General features: G+C 46.1%; 1 protein-coding gene across 1 annotated transcript; it reads right to left on the bottom strand.

Moving 5' to 3' along the window:
* Nucleotides 1–2,085: 2,085 nt before the first annotated feature.
* LOC136640237 (transmembrane prolyl 4-hydroxylase-like) lies at nt 2,086–6,116 on the bottom strand. Its single transcript, XM_066615208.1, has 4 exons — nt 5,919–6,116; nt 4,272–4,362; nt 2,460–2,580; nt 2,086–2,329 (listed from the first exon to the last, which is right to left on the bottom strand). Exons 1-4 carry the CDS (start codon nt 6,074–6,076, stop codon nt 2,127–2,129), a joined length of 573 nt encoding a protein of 190 aa, XP_066471305.1. The 5' UTR covers nt 6,077–6,116; the 3' UTR covers nt 2,086–2,126.
* Nucleotides 6,117–16,189: the final 10,073 nt, after the last annotated feature.

The following is a 16,189-nucleotide window of genomic DNA, read 5'->3' as shown; positions in this document are numbered from 1 at the left end:
CTCCACATTTACCTTAGAGGAAGCCCCACTGAACATATAATGGGACCTGCTTCTGAGTAGACATCATCAGATGGAGACCACCTTCCCCTTGCTCACCCTTGGAAGTGGACCCTGACAGGTTTGCCTTCTTGTAAGTAAACACACATGTGCTGTTCCTTTTGGTTTCCATAAGGCTCAATACATTTTCCTTGTCGGCTATTAGCTTGTTGGTTTTGCAACCCACAGTTTGGGAACCACTGATCTAACTAGTAGTAATTCTAGCTGTTGCCTATATACTCTCCCTGAGTGAATGCTGGGTACTCCAAACACTCATGAATCCTTGTGTCTGTCTGGATTGCAGGGTCTGGCCACAGAGCAGAACAGTCCCTACTCACCCAGTTTCACTGCAGCTCCCCGCAGGGAGCAAAAGGTAATGCCTCAGAGAAGCTCTCTTCCTCCAGCAAGGAACAGAGAGCTATGACCTTGGGCAAGCAAGGCCTCCACTGCATGCTTATAACACCACTCTTTATCACAAATACCAACCGTGCATCAAGGCACAGCAACCACGTACAACTGCTGCTGTCAGTGGCTGCTCTGCATGTGCACATTCCCAACAAGCAACAGGGCTAAAGAATGGGATCCTTAACATGATCAGGGCTCTGCAGATCACAGTGGAAGCCCACAGCACATCCAGCAGCAGCTACCAGGGTGATTCCAACTGTTCTCCTGTGGAATTACAAAGCCCTTCTAGTTTTCCAAACTCCACGACTGACAGTATACAAGAGGTGCCATAGATTCCATCATGCCCACTACTCTGCTATCTCTATGCAACTTGCAAGGCAGAAGAGCCTTGCTGGAGTGGGACGGTTGGAATGGTACTTGTATCTCTTTCAGGTGCCATTCAAGCTTTGGGGAGAGCCAAGCAGAGCATTTGATAGACCTGGCCAAAGGACACAACACCCATCACAAAGCTGCCTCCTTCAAACACCTTCCTTCAAAGTCCTCCAGAGGAGACAATCATGTCGGAACTGCAAGGTCAACAAAAAAAGAAAAAAATTGGCATTCCAGTGAAGGGCCCAATGCTATGCAATGTGTGCCGGCTCACCGCTGGCGCACACTGTCACAAACATGCCATAAGGCACATTTGCGGGGCTTAGCGCCAGCCAAGCACCAAAACTAGCCCAGCGCCAGCAGGTGCTGGGCTAGCACTGGGGGATAGCTGGTAAGGCCATAAGGCACATTTGCGGGGCTTAGCACCAGCCAAGCACCAGAGCTAGCCCAGCGCCAGCAGGTGCTGGGCTAGCACTGGGGGATAGCTGGTACTCCACTGCTTGGCAGTCACCTGAACTGCCGGGTAGATAGGTGGGGCCGTGGAGGGAGGCAGGGAGGAGGCGTTCTGGGGCAGGGGGAGGAGGTGGGGCAGGTGGAGGGCGAGCTCCACTGGATCCTGAACTCTGTTGGGCTGCATGGCCAGACATGGAGCTCTTTGATTCTGTGCCAGCCGCAGAATCGAGTAGCCCCATTGCGGAGCTACTTTTCTTACGCGGGGGAAGGGGATGAATGTCCCCTTCTCCTGAAGAGCTGCCGGCGGCTGCCCGGTTGCGCAGTGGATGCCATGGCAGCCATTTTTGGTGCCATAGCAGCCCCATGCTCCAGGCAGCTCAGGGTTGAGCTGTAAATTACCAAGGATTAAGGGTTCAATCCTGTGCACATGGTACACTGCAGATCCCGAGGTCTGTCAACATCCAGCGGCATAGTCAGGGTGGTGATGCTGAGATGTCACTAAATATTGCGATGTCTCCCAGAGGAGGAGGAGGAGGATGTGGCCTCCTCCCTTCATGTTTGTCAAATACAAAGAGAAGGAGGCAACCACCGCTGCAGCTTCTCAACTTGGCCTCCAAGTCCCTTTTTCCTCCCCTAGAGGCTCTTGACACATATTCTCAAAGGCCAGCATTGCCGTTTCTCTTGCCTTACCAGTTCTTCTTCCAATTACCAGTTCTCCTTCAGGCTGCCTTTGTGACCATACATACCTATCCAGGCAGTCTGGAACAGTGCTTGCATTCTTTGTAGAGATGGGAAAAGGTGACAGACTGAAACATGGTAGTGCAAAAAATTTATTCCATGTCAATGGATAAATTTCTCAGGTGCTACAGTTCTGCATGCACATCACAATAGGATTTGTCCACACTTTGGTACCTATTGATTGCATGTTGTGCCATCTGCTTTTGGAACAGGAGCTGCCTATTCTTACGATAATCAACATTGATCCACTGGTTGATGATCCACTTGGTTCCTTCAGTGACTAAACAGCCTCCATGCAAAGAATAGAAATCTAGGTCTCCAATCCAGCCTGCAATGGGACAAGAACCCACAAGTCATTCCCAGGCAAAGGTCAGCTACTGTTCCCAACACTCTGGACCCAATGATTGGCTGCCCAGTCAATACTCAGCATGCAGAGCAATGCATCGCTGACATATTACCATCATCTGACAGGTGGTTGTACCAGAAGACAGCAGTGCCCTGCACAGGTTTTATCCGCAGGTTTCCCTTATCGCAGTGTCTGTAAGTGTCTCGGAGGTCAATATTGTTCTGAATCAGAGACTGGGGGAAAAGAAGAAAATGCTTTCTAAAATCCGGGGCAAAATAGAAAAGCCCCACCCTACACAGAAGACCCCCTATACCACTTTCACTCATACCCCCTTTGATACAGATCAATAAAAGAGCTTCATGATTATCATGCAATCTTGATTTTACTTCAAAGAATGATAGGATTAAAAAAAAAAGGCAAAGAAAATGAATAATTTACAGCAGCATTTCCCAAACTATGGGTCCCTTGGTGTGTTGTAACGTGATGCTCTCTGTCATGCCACAAAGCATGACTGGGAGCCTCTGAAAGCCACTTCTGGGTTGCTTCTACTTTCAGCCCACAACCCACTCCATTGTCCCCGGAGGCCGCTTCTGGGTCGTGTCGGGCCCACAACCCATTCCATTGGTCTCTGCAGGCTCTAGAATGCCCTGCGGAAGCAACTTCCAGTTTCAAACATAATTTAAAATGTTGCTCAAGTCTTTAAGCCATGGATTAAGCTTTCTGTTTGCTTCTGTTACTTCCGGTTTGCTTCCACAGGGCATTCTGGGACCCGAAGTGGCCAACGGAAGGGGTCGTGGGCCCAGCATGACTCAGATGCGGCCTCTGAAGGCTGCAACCCACCATGGAAGACGAGGTGAGTTGCAGCATTAAGAAGTTTGGGAACAGCTGTTTTACAGTATTTGAATATTTTATGTAACATCTTCAGCAGAAAAGTTCTGAAAGCAGCTTGTATAGCAAAGGGAATGAAAAAGGTGGTTCCTTTTGCCAATAGGACTCACATCTGGGATAAAGAAGGGCAGTTGCTCTCCCTGCTTAAACAGAGAAGGCAACACTTTGCAAGGCGGGCCAGCTCCACTAGTGGCAAAGTGGAGGTAATGATGAGTGTCTATTTCTCCCTCTGAATCTGTCATCCTATACAAACATCATCATTCACTTAATAGGCTGTCCAGGAGAACAACCACCAGACTGTGGTCAAAAGGAGGTTTAAGGGGCTGGCCCCAAGTTTCCCACCTCCCACCTTTTCCACTCAGGTTTCCCACCTGGACCCATCAGAACTGTAAGAGTGAAACTAATCAGAACTCTGTAAAAGGAACTGGCTCATTGGAATGCGGATGCATCTTGGTTTGATGCACCTTGGTTTGGGGGGGCCACTGAGGGGTACTTCTGACTCCTTTAAGAGATGAATGAATTCATCTGAGTACTTTTTTGTCCAGAGCAAAGAGCTATGCCCCTCAGCTCCCAACAGCCTCTCAGGACAACTGCTACCTACAGGATGGAAACCCATTTCAGTGGGCTGACCCTGGTGGGAAGTAGGTTGAAGAAAAGCACTCCTGTTTTACCCTGGATTTAGGAGTGCAAAATTTCCTTTCCTTGGAGTAGCAAATCTACCCTTTCTTTTTTTTTGGTGTTACAAGTCTGTAACTCTAACTGGATTGTGAGGATGAAGTGGACCACCATAGCACACACAGTGGGAGAAGGATCACAGTTTTGTTTAGACAGAAAGTCTTGCTCTTAGAATGCTATAAGTTTCTTCTCACAGAGGGAGTATCTTAAGGAAAGACACCTGGATTCCTCATAACAAATTAGCACAATACATTTATGGTGCCATGGACTGATCAGCAAAAATCTGAGATGACGTTGGGTGTCCTCAATATCCTCATTATTTTAGAGGCCCTTTAGTACTAGCCATGGGGCATATACATACCGGCTCTTTGTAGGTCCTGTTGTCAGCAATAGGGAAGTTGGTCTCTCCTCCACCAGTCACATTATTTAGGTAGATCAGTACTGTCACATAGCTGTAAAAGACAGTGTCCAGGTAAGCAGTCTCTGAAGCAGTGACATTACTTCACACTCCCCTTCATGCAGACACCTTATACTTCCATTTCAATGCACAGCTAGTCACACCCATTGTCCAAGGCTCATTGAGGGAACTTGTTAATTCAGTATTCAGCACTTATTATTTCTTATTTATAAGAAATACTCTTATTTCCTCCAATAGGCGTAAGGAAAAGGATTGCATATGCTTTCCCAATGACTGTGTCATCACACCCTGCCCCCCAGTTGCCTCCTAGAGTATAAGTCCCCAAGGCAGGAAACAATCTTTTCAATATATGAGTATACATGAATGGTGTGAGCTCTCTGCTCAGGCATAGCCAGAGGCATAGCAAACAAATTGGTTCAAGGAAAGTTGAAAGCAGCTGAGTCAGCTGAATGACACAGCACCTGTGCCTGCCACACCCTAATTAGATGTGGAGGCCCAGATTGGCTGCTCTGCCTACTTAAGCCACAGTCTGCAACTCCACCAGTGCAGTAGGTGTTAAACTGTAAAACTGCTGCCAGAGACTTTGACAAACGGATTACTGCTTATGTGTATGCTGTATATGACCTTGGACTGACTGACTTGGTAACTCGGGACTGCTATATTCAATGTGTATGACCTGGACTGCTTTGACTACTCTATGTGTGACTCCTCGCCCAAATATACAACAGCTAATTCAAAGACTCTGCTGTGTCTGCTGATTTTTACGCACCCTGCTCTACAGACAGGACATACCAAGTTTCTTACCTTAACAGATGGCACTCACAACAAGGGCAACTATGTTAATGTCTAAAAAAGGAGAGATCACTACCGCAGGTTTCATGATCATATCTGCCATGTGTTTCTAACATATAAGTTAACACATGTATGCATTAACCACTTTTCAACAAGAGTAGTTCACAAAGTGGTTTACATAGTAAAATAAATCAATAAATGACACATACACCAGTGGAAAATGAATGCATCTTTTGCAAGTTCTGTTAACAGACTGTAGAGTCTTTGCAGAATGGGCCCATCCTAGCCTCTCAGATCTGTCCCTGCTCCATGTTCCTGAGTTACAACCACAGCAGAAACAGATTGGGAACCTTGGCCATTGATCCTGCTATACTATATCTCTATCTCTTGTTCTTTTCTCATGCCTAGGTCCACTGGAGTGTTTCATGAGTCCACTGTTAATGCATTTGGTTCTTTGCATATATTACTCTATGTGTTCTTGAGCACAGCTGGTATTACATTAAATAATTACTTGGTAGAAATGAGGATGCTATCATTTTCCCTCCCCCACCATCTGCTGAACACTTGGCTGCAACAGAAAGGGCATTCTCCCATAATCTTAATATCAGCCTCACAATGTGCTCTGACCTTTGACATCCATAGGGTCAATTAAGGCAAACTGACTATAGCCTTTGTACATCACTGTCTGCTTCTCCAAAAATCTTATGAAGTGTCAGTTGCCAACATACAACATGCAGCAATGTGAGAGAACAGAGTACAGAAAATGAGTTCCTCTTCACAATCTCTGGACTGACTCACCGGCATGCGGCAGAGGCATCAAGCAGATGAGTATCACCATACAGATTTGTATGAAGGCAGCCAAGCTCCCGGAATCCATTGTCACTATCCCAGTGGGCATGGTAGTATCCTCCCTGGGTATACTTCACCACCTGCAAATTTTCACTGAATTCTACCATCTCTGCAGGCAGATGTGTTAAATGAGTCACCCTGAAGAAGCAGAGGCATGTCAAGAAAATAAATTTATATACAGGGGTTCACCACTTAACAAAAGGGAAATGTTCTCCTATCCCTGTTGTTATGCAATTAGGTCATTAAGTGAACATTCAGCACAATCTAATGCCTTTGTTGTGTAAGCAGACATTCCCTGCCAGACACTAGCTGGCTGCACAGGCTACTGGAGACATTTCCTCTTCGTTGCATTAAGAGCCTCTTTGTTGTTTAAACAGACACTCTGCTGCAGGCTATGGGAGACCAACTGTCTCATTAAGAGCCTCTTTGTTGTGCTTTGACCACTGTCATATATGCAAGCAGACGATTAAGAGGTGCACACCTGTACTTCCACAGATGCTGTAACTTCTCATGATGCCACTGAGAGGATTTGAAAGGGCTGTACCAGACAAGATCAAGACCATAGATGACTGGTTGTCAGAGCAGCTACCTGTGTGTTAGTGGTATAGAATATATATCCACAGCTTCCCTTTCTGTTGTCATAGTCATTTGTCTTTATTGTTAAGCATTTCTATATTGCTTTTCAATATTCACTGCAAAGCAGTCATGCAGGTGAAACAGGAATCTCAAAATAAATCCACCAGGAATACTGATGTTGGATATCTGAATGTTGAAATGGGAAAGTTTTCTTCCATGCTCAGTGAGCTGTTGTACTGTAGTGGCTGTACACTGAGCTGCCAAACAGGATTCAAATAGCATCTCCACTATGATCTTTCAGGTTAGGGAAGCTGATTCCTCTCGGCTTCAGCTGCAACAGGGGGATAATACAGGTCGAGACTAATTATTCGAGTGGGTTCTGGATGGCAAAAAACGCACTATAGCAAATCAATTTAAAAAACAAAGTTCCTTTGCTCCAGTGATTTAAAAACAGCCTTGCTGACCTTTTGACTCTAAGAGTCATTAAGAAGACAATCCATCAACCAGTCCTCCTCCAAGAGCTTAGAAAGCTCCACTCAGCCCCTCCCTTCACCAATGCAAAGGGAACACCTTTCTTTCAAGTGCTCAGGGGGAAGGGAGGGGTCCGCTGGAGAGAGGAGGATTGATGGATTATCAGCCAGCTGTCCTCTCTCTCTCTCTCTCTCTGTCTCTCTCATCTGATTTTAAAATCAGTTTAAAAAACTGAACAATAGCCTCATTAAACTGATTTTAAAGGGGTGCGTTTTCCCCTTGTCCAGGGATCAGCACATTCCTTCTTATTTGCAGTGGCCATTCGTGTTGAGTCAAATCCATGAATAAAAAATCTGTGTATAAATAGTCTGGACCTGTATTTACAATATACAATTGTTCAAAGGACTGTAGCAAGATCATATACCTGAAGCTCTCTGTACAGTCAGAAAGTGCTGCATCAATGTTTAAAGATAATTAGCAGGGATGGGCAAATCCAGCACAGCTAGATTTGAGTTGAGTCATGAGTCTCTGCTCCCCCCCCCCCAGCGACTTGACTCAAAAACCAGTCATAACAGGTACTTTCCAAGTCACCTTTCCAAGTCACCCACTTTAAAAACTCAGTCGTGAGAAAATCAGGGCTGCTGCAGGGGGGGTGTGGGGGGACGTTTACTTTAAACACTCCCCTGATGTCCCCATCCCATCCGTAAACAGGGTGGGAAGGGTGGGAGGGACTGCATAAGAGCGGGACAGAAATGGCAAGAGGGAGAAGGGTCACACACAGGAGCTGCATGGCTTACCACGACAACCCAATCCTTGGCAGCTCTGCTCAGAAGTAGTCCCATTGTAGCTGTTCATTAATTGAGGGTTCCTTCCCCCAAGTAACAACTGAGCCATGTACTACACAAATACCTCTGAATATCCTAGGTCCTTGGCAAAGAATTGATATTTAGAAAATGCCAGCCACCAGCAGGTGGGCTATGACTTAACGATAATAAGAGTAAAATCAAACCACAGTAAATTAGAAAAGGCAATTAGAACAGCAATTAGGCAGCATCAGCAGGACTGTTTCCCAGGGGCAGGGCCAGTCCCAGAACCTGCAGAGCCCAATGCGGTGCATTTGTGTGGAGGCTCCATCCCCATGGCCTTTCCACCCACCAAGCTGCCATGGTGAATGCAGACATGGAGATCCCACTGCTGATGGTGCCACATGCGAAGCGCAGCACCTGGAAATAGTTGGCAGGGACTTGATGACATCACTGTCAACTGCTTCCAGGAGGCTGTACAGGTGGCAGGGTGGTCAGGATGACCAACACAGGGCTCCACTTATCACACCTCGGAATGAGCGATTCTATGCTGGAGCAGTGGAAGCAGCACTGCGGGCCCCTTCAAAGCACCAGGCCCAATTTGGCCCAATTGGCCAAACTGCTATAAGGCTGACCCTGCCTAGGGGAGGGAGTTTCACAGCCAAACAAGATCTCCCTGTAGTAGCAGCCAGACAAGATCGCCCTGTCTACATTCCAAGGTTGGGGCACCTGAAGGAGAGCAGTCTGCAGACAGGTCAATATGGATGGAGATGATCCTTATAACCACTATTACTGCTACACAGTACTCACATTGAACATAGTGGCAATAGAGAATGCGGAATGGGAATCTCTTCAACCCAGGAGTTGCTGAGGAGGGCAATGCAGGGTGAGGGAGAAGTTGGTGCTACTGCAACTGAGATGAGGGAAAGCAGATACCTTTAAACCTCCCTCTACTGGACAACTCAGTGTAAGCATAGCTGTAAGTGCCTGCTTACTCCCTTGCCCATCTCTGTAGCAACAGGCAGGGAGAGAAGTGAGTTGACCAGTTCAAGATGAATAGTTAAAGAGTTTGCCATGATTTCCCTTAGACTCTGTGGGCTTTCCCCCATTTAAACAGGGGCCTCTGTCACTTTTCAGGACCTGGCTGCATCTTAACAAGTTTTGGTGAGCAGTAAAAAGTGGGGAACAAAGTGATCAAAACACCAACTTTTAAAATGCTTACATATTAAAAAGAAAAAAAACACCTTAACATCAATGCGCACTTATCAGCCATTGTGTTCACTCAATATCCTCAAAAGACATCCTTAATCAATCATCAAATATACTTTTAAATGAATTCAGAGTCTTCTAACAAATATCATCCAGAGAAAGATTGTCACCCACAGCCTTGCTAGGAAGCTGTTGGTTAAATACTTGTGAGTTTATCCAGGAGAGCCTTTACCTTTGCTGTATGGAGCGCATGATCGGATGTGCCCCCTTGCCTTGAACCAGCCACACCTGCTGGCTGTTCCTCACCAATTCATTCTTATTTGCATTCTTCCTGTCCATATACTTGTAGAAGTCCTGCATATTCACCCCTTTAAACTCGTCCAAACTTAGTACACCTGGAAGGACAGGGGAAACCACACCAGCTAATAGGAAGCCCAGGCTAGCTAGCATGCTGCAGCAATACATTCCAACTGGTCAACTCTTTAGCAGGCAATAAGAAGCTCAGTGTGTCTGAACTGGAGGCATATGCACCAGCTCTATCACCTGCCACATGTGCTTCTCTTTTCAAATGGCACTTGCTGTGTCACAGAGATGTGGCGGGGAGGAGAAGTATCCTGGGCTGAAAAAACTATTGCTGTTGCGATGAAGGAAAAGGGATCATGGCCACTGGCAGCTACTATTCCTTTATAGGTATTCTCAATATTTATTATTATGATGATTATTAGTAGTAGTATTTATATACTGCTTTTAACAAAAAAGTACACAAAGCGGTTTATAGAGAAAATCAAATAACTAAATGGCTTCCTATCCCAAAAGGACTCACAAACTAAAAGATGCAGAAGAACACCAGCAATGAGTCACTAGTAAAGACACTATGCTTGGGTGAAAGGGACTCTCCCCCTGCTAACTATAAGAGGGACACCACTTGAAAGTGTCCCTCTTACCCTGATGTTCTGTTGCCTGTCAGGACCAAGCAGCCCATATGGGGCAACTCAGATTTGCACAGCTCAATTGCCTCTGCCGCCGTCCCTGCCCCATCTTATAACTGACGGCATATTGTCAGTTGCGTATGGACATATTTTAAACCATCTGCCCCCTCTTTGGCCTGAATCCAACTGTAGTACTTCATCAGAAGGAAAGAAGCCCACTAATTGGGTCCAATAGATGGATGGTTGTTTGTGTTTATCAGTTTTCAAAACAAAAGGCATATCAACAAATGGCATATTGACATCAGTTGCATATGGACATATTTTAAACCATCTGGACAAAATGGTTTAACCGTTCCTTGATAAAAATATCTTGCACCACATAAAGTATGTAGACACTTATTTAATGTTTTGATTGCTTATATATCTGTTTTTCCCCACCTTTTTTCCTTCTATGTAACATGCAGTTTTGTAAGGATCATATTTATGTAGTGCTCTGTTTTTTTTCCTTATATAGAAAATAAAAATAAAGCATTAAAAAAAGCAAAGGAGAACAAAGCAGACTCTGAAGAAAGGTCAATTGAGGACAACCATAGCCATCACTTACTTCCAATGGCTATCTCGCTTGCTGGATTACAGAGAGCAGAGAATGAGCAACAGCACCCAGAACACTAAAAGACTGCATTAATTTCATCTCACCATTGCCATCAGGGTCTGCTTTCAGAGCACTGTACATCTCCTGGATATCCTCCGGGGTTAACCACTGGCCATTTGCAAGACGCTCATGTGACAACATCTGGAATTAAAAATGTAACAGCTTCTTGCCAACCACTGGCTCAAGTGAAATATTAGCTGAGCATTATTATGCACATGGGAAACTGTAGTACCAGTATCTTTCAAAACAAAACTATGCTGACCCAGGTTGCTGGAATCCCTGGGGCAATGCTGTGCAATGAGACACCCCCACTTGTCCCTGATGGAGTGCTGGCTCCTACCACTGCCACCAAGGTTCAGGGATCAGCCTGGCAAGATACACCCTCTCATGAATGTTGGTCCTTGATCACTGCTGTACCTGGCCGACCCCTGATGCCACTCCTAAAAACAAAGATTACATTTGTCTTGAGATCAGGAAGAGTGAGTTCAAATACACATGAAAATCTTTTAATGATTGCCCCAGGTAGGAATTGTATGTGCGAGCAGCACTGTCATCCCAAATAAAACAAAATTTTCAAATCACTTTAAACCCCAAATTGCTCAAAGTGGTGACCCAGAGTGATGTACATGCAGATGTGATGCAGGCTTCAGTGGATTCAACAGCATGTGCCAATCTTCCAGGCTGCCTTTTATAGGGAAGCAGAACTTGTGACATTGCTACATGCCAAGTCCAATACAATGCCCACTTCTTGCTGATCTGTCAAGAATGAATCCAATTTGTGACAGTGTTACTACAAATTCTGCCAGTCCAACTCAAAGACTAGAGGGAGCCACTGTCCTAGCAATCAAGTGGCAATACTACAACCCATCTTTGTTCCTCATCTCTCTTGAATCTGCAGTTATGGACACAGTGTGTGCCAAGATAGTTAAGTATAATTACTACACATTGTATCTCCATCAGAGTATGAAGTCATGCCCTCCTGAATACCTCAATGATTTGCAGCTGTCCATCTTGGTTGAGGTCTAGGAAGTTGAAGATTTCCATCTGGTGGACAGCTAGCTTTTCTATAGCAGCAGCTCTCTCTTTAGAGAAGGAAATGGGACTTTTCTCCAGCCCTTCCTGCTCAGCCAAGTTGATAAGAAGTTTACATTCATCCTCACTGAGGAAATCTGGTATTTCTAGCACAGAAGAAATGGGAGGGTGAAGTAGTCTCCCACCAAAAAAAGGAGCACCAAAGAAAACAAGCAACTCTGTGATATGTATGTGGGATGAAAAGTACAATATTCTTCTTCCTTCAAAAACATTTCATCCACCATCATATAAGATTCTCTCTGTCACAGCAGCATTACAAATTAAAACCAATATAAACCAATCAGAATTTTTACAAGAGGGGTACAGCAATATACTATGTTTATCAGTTAGTTCAGTATGACCCAGTTCAAAGGATTAAGGCTCAAGAGTAAATGCCAGCATTTCACGGCATCTTTGAATAATAGAATTAATATATTTAATTACAATAATCATTAACTTCTTTTTTGGGCCTCTTACCAAATAGTGAATTTTATCTAAATCGGTCCAGTCAGAGTGACCAGAGAGAAACAAGTTTGGGTAATATGAGTGCAGATCCTGGTACCAAGTACACTGTAAAAGCATATGCTATAAAGATTCAGCCACATACACACACCCTCATCTCTGCAGCAAGTCCACTATATCTGATACTCAAGACATTAGAAGGCACAACATTAAATCTGGCCAGAATAGCCATCAATCTTGTGGATATTCCAAGAAATATAATCTGTTTCCACTGTAAAAATTTTCATCCCAATCCTATGGGTCTGCTGTGCTGCCGGAGCTTACGTTCTGGCAGCACAGCGTGCTTTACAGCAGTCACAAAAAGTGACACATCATAGGGTGCACTCTGGCCACCACCAGAATCAGTGAGAGACAGCAGCCAGGTGACAGCGGCCTCCTTGGAGCCCCCGGTGCTGGTACATCAGGAAGAACAACACCTCCATTGTTGCTGACTTGACTGACAAGCTGAAGGTTCTGAATCATGGTCCTCCTGTCAAAACTGAACACCATGCCAATCCTAGATGCTATCTCCATACACAGCGTTATGGGAAACACAAAAGCAGGGTTCTACGGGATCAGTGGCAAGGTTCTGAAGGCAAAGGAGGGAAGATGAACAAAGCCTACACATGGCAATAGAATCAAAATCTACAGACGGCTGTGAGATTATGGAAATGTTAGAAATATGTAACCTTTGTTGAGACCTGGGATGAAATCCAACCCAGTTACACAAAGCTGCTATCCTACTTGTCTCTAGAAGTATCTTTTGACATCCAAGATTTCAAGCATGCAACTCTGTATTATGTATACCTGAATTAGGTTTTTCAAGAAACACAGGACCATCAAGGGGCAAGTGCAGTGCCCCGAGGCAGTGGTTTTCAAACTGTTTTCTGGAGAACCCTGGGGTTCCTCAGTTTAAAGATCAGTAGAAGCAGTTGAGCCTGACAGTTTGCCCGCTGCTGTTGATGTTTCTCTGCAACTGTATGCATACGAAGCTTGTGCTCTGCCATTCAGCTTGATGTGTTTGCATGTCTCACTTCCTCCTCCAATAGCAAGCCTGAAGCTCACAGGATATATAGTTATATTTCTGGCAGCCTGCCTTTCTTACCAAAAGCAAGTGGTTTCAAGCTGAGCGTTTTCATGAAATGGATTTTGTTAGGAACCAGCTCCACCTCTTGTTTGTGGCCCACCTTGAAAAGAAAGTAAAAGGAAATAACTAACCCATCGTACTCAAAGCACAGTCCGTTTGTGGAATTCTATAGCATTCTTGCAGCACCTGCTGAAGAAGCTGAAGCTTGGAGCAGTGGTTCTGCTTTGCCAAGAAGGCTCCAACCCTTCAATCTGGAGGGGTTTTGACCAGGATTTCTAGAAGAACAGGTGTCTCAAAGCCTCCTAGCCCCCCTCTTCCACTTTTCCACTTTTCCACTTCAGTGAGAGCATGCTGAAATGCAGTCAGATTTTCTGGCACCAGAGTTCTGCTGACGTCTGCCTCAGAGCTTAACCAATTTCTGCCCAGTTCACTGGTGTAAATATTTGATCCTTGTTGCGTATATGCAATGTTGGGCAGAAATTACTTCTGTAGATTGAAATATAAGTGACAAGGCAGCTTAGATAGAGGTTTTTTTTAATGCTATGTGGAAAATTCTTGGCTTTATCTGAACTCACCATTTTGAGCATATGCCCCTTATTTTTGACTGGAATTTATTCTTCTAATAAAGAAGAGATATGGATGTGAAGGAGTAAGTCATAAATCACCCCATCTCCATCACAACCATTGTACTCCAAGCACAACCCCAATTTGTGGAATTCTATATGACATTCTTGCAGCACCTGCTGAAGACATTGAGGCTTGGAGCAATAGTTTGGCCCTGCTCTGAAGACAGGGCCATCAAATAGTTCAGATGTAAACTTTCTGGGCAAGCCAGAGCTACTGTTTTTCTGGGGTGAAACAGAGCTCATAGTATTTTTACCCACAAACACCACAAGCAAAACTTCTGAACAGACTAACAGAGGATGTTTGGCAATGAGAATCTATGGTTGCTATAGATCAGCGATTTTCAATCAGTGTGCCGCGGTGCACTGGTGTGCTGCAAGTGGTCCATAGGTGTGCCATGGGAGTTTGACAAATTTCATTACTTATTAAATAACTATCATTTATTAATAGGGCCATTGAGGGATGTGAACTGCCCACCAGCAGCATAGTGTGCCTTGTCAACTGTTAAAAGACTGATGGTGCGCCTTAACAATTTTAGTGCCTTGTCTGTGCTGTGAGAGGAAAAAGGTTGAAAATCACTGCCATAGACTATATCTATGCCGGGGGGGGGGCATGTTTGAGAGATGCAAAATTATGCATGGGATGGACAGAGTGGATAGAAAGAAGCACGCTTCCCTCTCACACAACATCAGAACCAGGAGACATCCACTAATATTGTCTGGCAGAAGGGTTAGAACAGACAAAAGGATGTATTATTTTTTTTACCCAGCAAGTAATTAATCTGTGGAACTGCTTGTCACAGGATGTTGTGACCTTGATGCCTTTAAAAGAGGATGGGAGGGATTTATGGAGGAAAGGTCCACCAAAGGTCCAAACCACAGCAGCCTCTGGGCTTTAGAGGCAGCCTGTATCTGAATGCTGGGTGCAAGGGAGGGCCCTGGGGTGCAGGTCTCCTGTTGTCTTGGGTGCTCCCTGGGGGGCTAGCGGGAGATGCTGGAAGCTGGATCAGATGGGCTCTTGGCCTGTTCTTGTCAGGCAGCACCACGGACCCTTCTCCGACAAGCGCCTGCAGCTCTGCCAAGCCCAGGCCAGACTCCGTGCAGCCAGACCGCCCTGGCCGTGGGGCAGCCTCCACACAGGAGCTCGTGCTTGCCTGGACGCCCTCCAGACGGGGGAGAACATAAGAGCTGGAGTCGCCCGGGGCGAGGGGGGGCCAGGCGGGAGGGTCCTCCTGAGCGGGGCCCGGGGAGTCCCTGCCCGGCTCCGGGTCTCCATCGCCGCTGCTCATCCCGCTGCTGAGGCGGAGACCGGAGAAAAGCAGCAGGACAGTCAAGGAGGGTCCGGTGCGCGCGCCTCGTCGCCTGGCCGGGAGCTCATCGCCCTGCCCTGCCGTCGCCACAGCCATCCTTGCCTGGTCCGACCAGGTCCAGAGGACTGAACCGTTGCCAAGGCAACCACCTCGCGAACCCCTCATCCCGGGTACCACTGTTGCATCATCGCGCGGGGGAAGCGAGCGAGCGCTGCTGATTGGCCGGCTCGGGGCTGGTACCGGCGAGACTGAAGGCTCAAGCGTGAGGAGCAGCCGTGGCAGCAGCTCCTCTGCGCATGCGCAGAATAACATCTGCGCAAGTTCCTTGGGAGGGCCAAAGCAACGCGTGGCTCACTTTCCTTCTCCGAGGCAGAAAACACCTGCTGGTGTCCATGTCCCTCCTGGGGCGGGGAGAGAGAGAGAAAGACAGGAAAGCTGACACTGAGAAATGGCTTTTAGAACTTCCTGTCCTTGCCCAGGATCTGCTCACCACGTGGTAGTAGCACTTAGGACAGAGTGGGTGAGAAAAGGGGCACTTTCAGTGGTGGAGCCAGACTTGTGGGCCAAAGATCGCATTGGTGCATCGTGGGAACTGCACAGAGGACCATAATGCAAACTTCATGTTATGGTTACAATCATTTCATTGATTCCAGCATTCCATATGGGGTGGGGGCACAAGGCATTTACTACCCCCCCCCCTTTCTTTTTGCAGCTCTCATTTTTGAATTTGTGGAGTTGGGGAAGAAAACAGAAAGTTTCCTTGTTCTGCTCAGACCAGGGTGGACAACTTTCAACTTTAGGGATCCTGGACCTTTAACAATTGTAAAGGAGAGAAAATTTCAGCAGGTGTAGCTTCTCATCTGTGAGCTAAAAAGCTGCACCTGCTGAAATTCCCAGCTTTTGTACAATTGTTAAAGGTCCAGGATCCCTAAAGTTGAAAGTTTGCCCAACCCTGGCTTGGACCATTCTTTTAAGCTCAGATCTTGCA

The sequence above is a fragment of the Tiliqua scincoides genome, chromosome 2 (assembly GCF_035046505.1).
Source record: "Tiliqua scincoides isolate rTilSci1 chromosome 2, rTilSci1.hap2, whole genome shotgun sequence".
Taxonomy (NCBI): domain Eukaryota; kingdom Metazoa; phylum Chordata; class Lepidosauria; order Squamata; family Scincidae; genus Tiliqua; species Tiliqua scincoides.
The sequence above is the reverse complement of the archived record's forward strand: the minus strand, read 5'-3'. Positions and strand labels throughout refer to the sequence as shown.